The sequence below is a fragment of the Augochlora pura genome, unplaced genomic scaffold (genome assembly GCF_028453695.1).
Source record: "Augochlora pura isolate Apur16 unplaced genomic scaffold, APUR_v2.2.1 APUR_unplaced_3675, whole genome shotgun sequence".
Taxonomy (NCBI): Eukaryota; Metazoa; Arthropoda; class Insecta; order Hymenoptera; family Halictidae; genus Augochlora; species Augochlora pura.
This window is the reverse complement of record NW_027583955.1, coordinates 1-2,250: the sequence shown is the minus strand read 5'-3', so window position 1 is coordinate 2,250 and position 2,250 is coordinate 1. Positions and strand designations below refer to the sequence as shown.

At 36.1% G+C, this 2,250-nt stretch overlaps 1 protein-coding gene across 1 annotated transcript; it reads right to left on the bottom strand.

The window, feature by feature from the left end:
* Window positions 1-50: 50 nt before the first annotated feature.
* On the bottom strand, window positions 51-2,234 carry LOC144477781 (U4/U6.U5 tri-snRNP-associated protein 1-like; the record flags this gene model as incomplete). Its single annotated transcript, XM_078195518.1, has 3 exons — window positions 1,051-2,234; window positions 261-709; window positions 51-179 (listed from the first exon to the last, which is right to left on the bottom strand). Coding segments are annotated over exons 1-3 (741 nt in total), but the record flags the coding sequence as incomplete, so codon positions are not given.
* Between the last annotated feature and the right edge of the window lie 16 nt (window positions 2,235-2,250).

Here is a 2,250-nt window from a genome sequence, read left to right as displayed (position 1 = left end):
CATAAAACTATCCTACGTATTAAAACAGTGTATACATATAAAATACTTACAATATTATGCTCTACTTTAAGACCCTTCAAATTCTTTTCAGTGTATGCTGTGCTCCTTGCAGTGTGTAATTCTTCTTTTACCAAATTTCCAATTCCAAATTCTTCATCCAACTGATCCAACATTTTAGCCTAGATAGAAATTACAAATATTAAATTTCCAAATGAGCAAAACATTACCATTCTTCAAAAAATTCTTAAAAATGGACGAACCCTCTCTTCTGCTTTCCTCTTCTCCTCCTCCAAGCGTCTAGTCTTATCAATCCAGGCTTTGGTGTCATCGTCAGAATCACAATCACCCAAAACTTTTACTTTAGATAAACTAGCTTCAATCTGCCTCTTCTGTTTTTGAGTACCAATTTTCTCTTTCAGCTTTTGTGTTTTCAACTTTTCATTGACATCGGGAGCAGGTTTATGGTAAAACTCTCCCAGATCATCTTTAATCTTGTTAGGATCATCTTTAGAAGTGCTATCAACTTCCAAAGGCTTTAAACCCAATTTTGCACGCAATTTATTTGTCTCTTCAATGGACAATGAGGTTTGCGCCGCTCCACCTTTATTCGGAGAAGGACTATGTTGCTTTGATATCTCTGGGGGTGGAGGTGTGGATGGATGCGACGACTTAGAAATTTTTGGCGGAGGCGGAGCATTAACTATCTCGACTGAAATGAAATGAACGCAGCATTAACTGATACTAAATACCGTGGATTCGTCATAGAAAATGCTTATGTACCTATGTAAGATATAAATATTATTCGCTTCAGTTCCCTCCGAATTATTTAATCTTGAGACTGCTAAAAGCGTTTCTGTCGATGTGACACGAGATATTTTCGAAACCAGAGAGGACCGAGACGAACCAAAACCGAAAATAAGTAGCGTTAATGGAACTACTCGTAAACAATTACATTAGGGGACCGTAACGTACGGTGATTTTGCAAGAAACGCGCGACACAGTACAAACCGTATGTCTAATATCTTAAAAATGAATTAATCAGATAATAACCATCGCTGTCATAATCCTTTCGCTCTTTCCTTCTATGCTTTTTGTGATGCCTGTGCTTTTCCGATTTCTCGCGTTCAGGCGTGTAACTTCGTGAACGGCTACGGTGACGCTTCTTCTTCGCGTCCCGACTCTTCTCAGTTTTATGCCGTTTATTCGAACCCATTTCTCACTTTTTTATACACAATTCGCAACACGGGACGAAGCGCTTTCTGTTTTAAATCTTTCAAAATTCAAAATACACATGCACTAGTACACTCAATCAGCTATTGCTGCACAATTCCGCCATCTTATTCGGGATGAGAATGGTGTACATATGTAGAAGATCGATCTTTCAAGAATCGATACATGTTTTTATTTACGATTTTCGATCTTTCTGATCGACATTTACAATATCTTAAATCGATTCAAATATCGAGTTTCGACGAGAGAGATTGCAGATGTAAATAATTTTTTAACTCAAATTGTTACGTTAACTAGACATTTTGAAGTTTGAAGTACAGTATATTTCCAATGTTCAATCTAAATATCTTTCTTTCTCCGTTTTCCTTCCCTTTTAAATGCAATTTCGGGAGTCAGTGAAAAATTTAGAAGCATTGTTCGATCCTTCCTATAGAATTTTTAGAAAGGTCTACTCAAGACCAGTAGTGGACATGGTTTCACGTCCTTTGTGATTTAATTTAATGTTTTCAGCGGCCCTGCATTACACTCGTGTGAAATTGGCTTATCATTTAATCAGTATTAGATTAAACATTCCTACTCCTTAAGATGATATACACATCTACATTATTTTATTGTGCAACAAATTTGAAGTACATACTATCTCAGCAGAGAATCGTCAGCTAAAGTAAAGAAAATTTGTATGCCGACCCTCGTTAACGGATCAAGCTGCGGCCTGGAAATGTGAATGCAGCAAATTGCTGTTTTCTGTACTTTTCCACATTTAAAATTATTTATCACATTTTCCAGGGATTTCCTATGCTTAATAAACACTAAGATACATTGTGAATGTATGTATTTGTAGGCAATATTTGGACACGTTGAGCAAGATAAGATCCAACTAATTATTGCATTGGAGCAGATTAAAATCAGATTTACAGCAAATTTAGAATATAGTTAGGATACATTTAGAGTAGGTTTAGTGCAGTTTTTAAACAGTTTTAGGGTAGTTTTAGGGCGGATTTAAGATACTTTTTGTGTAGT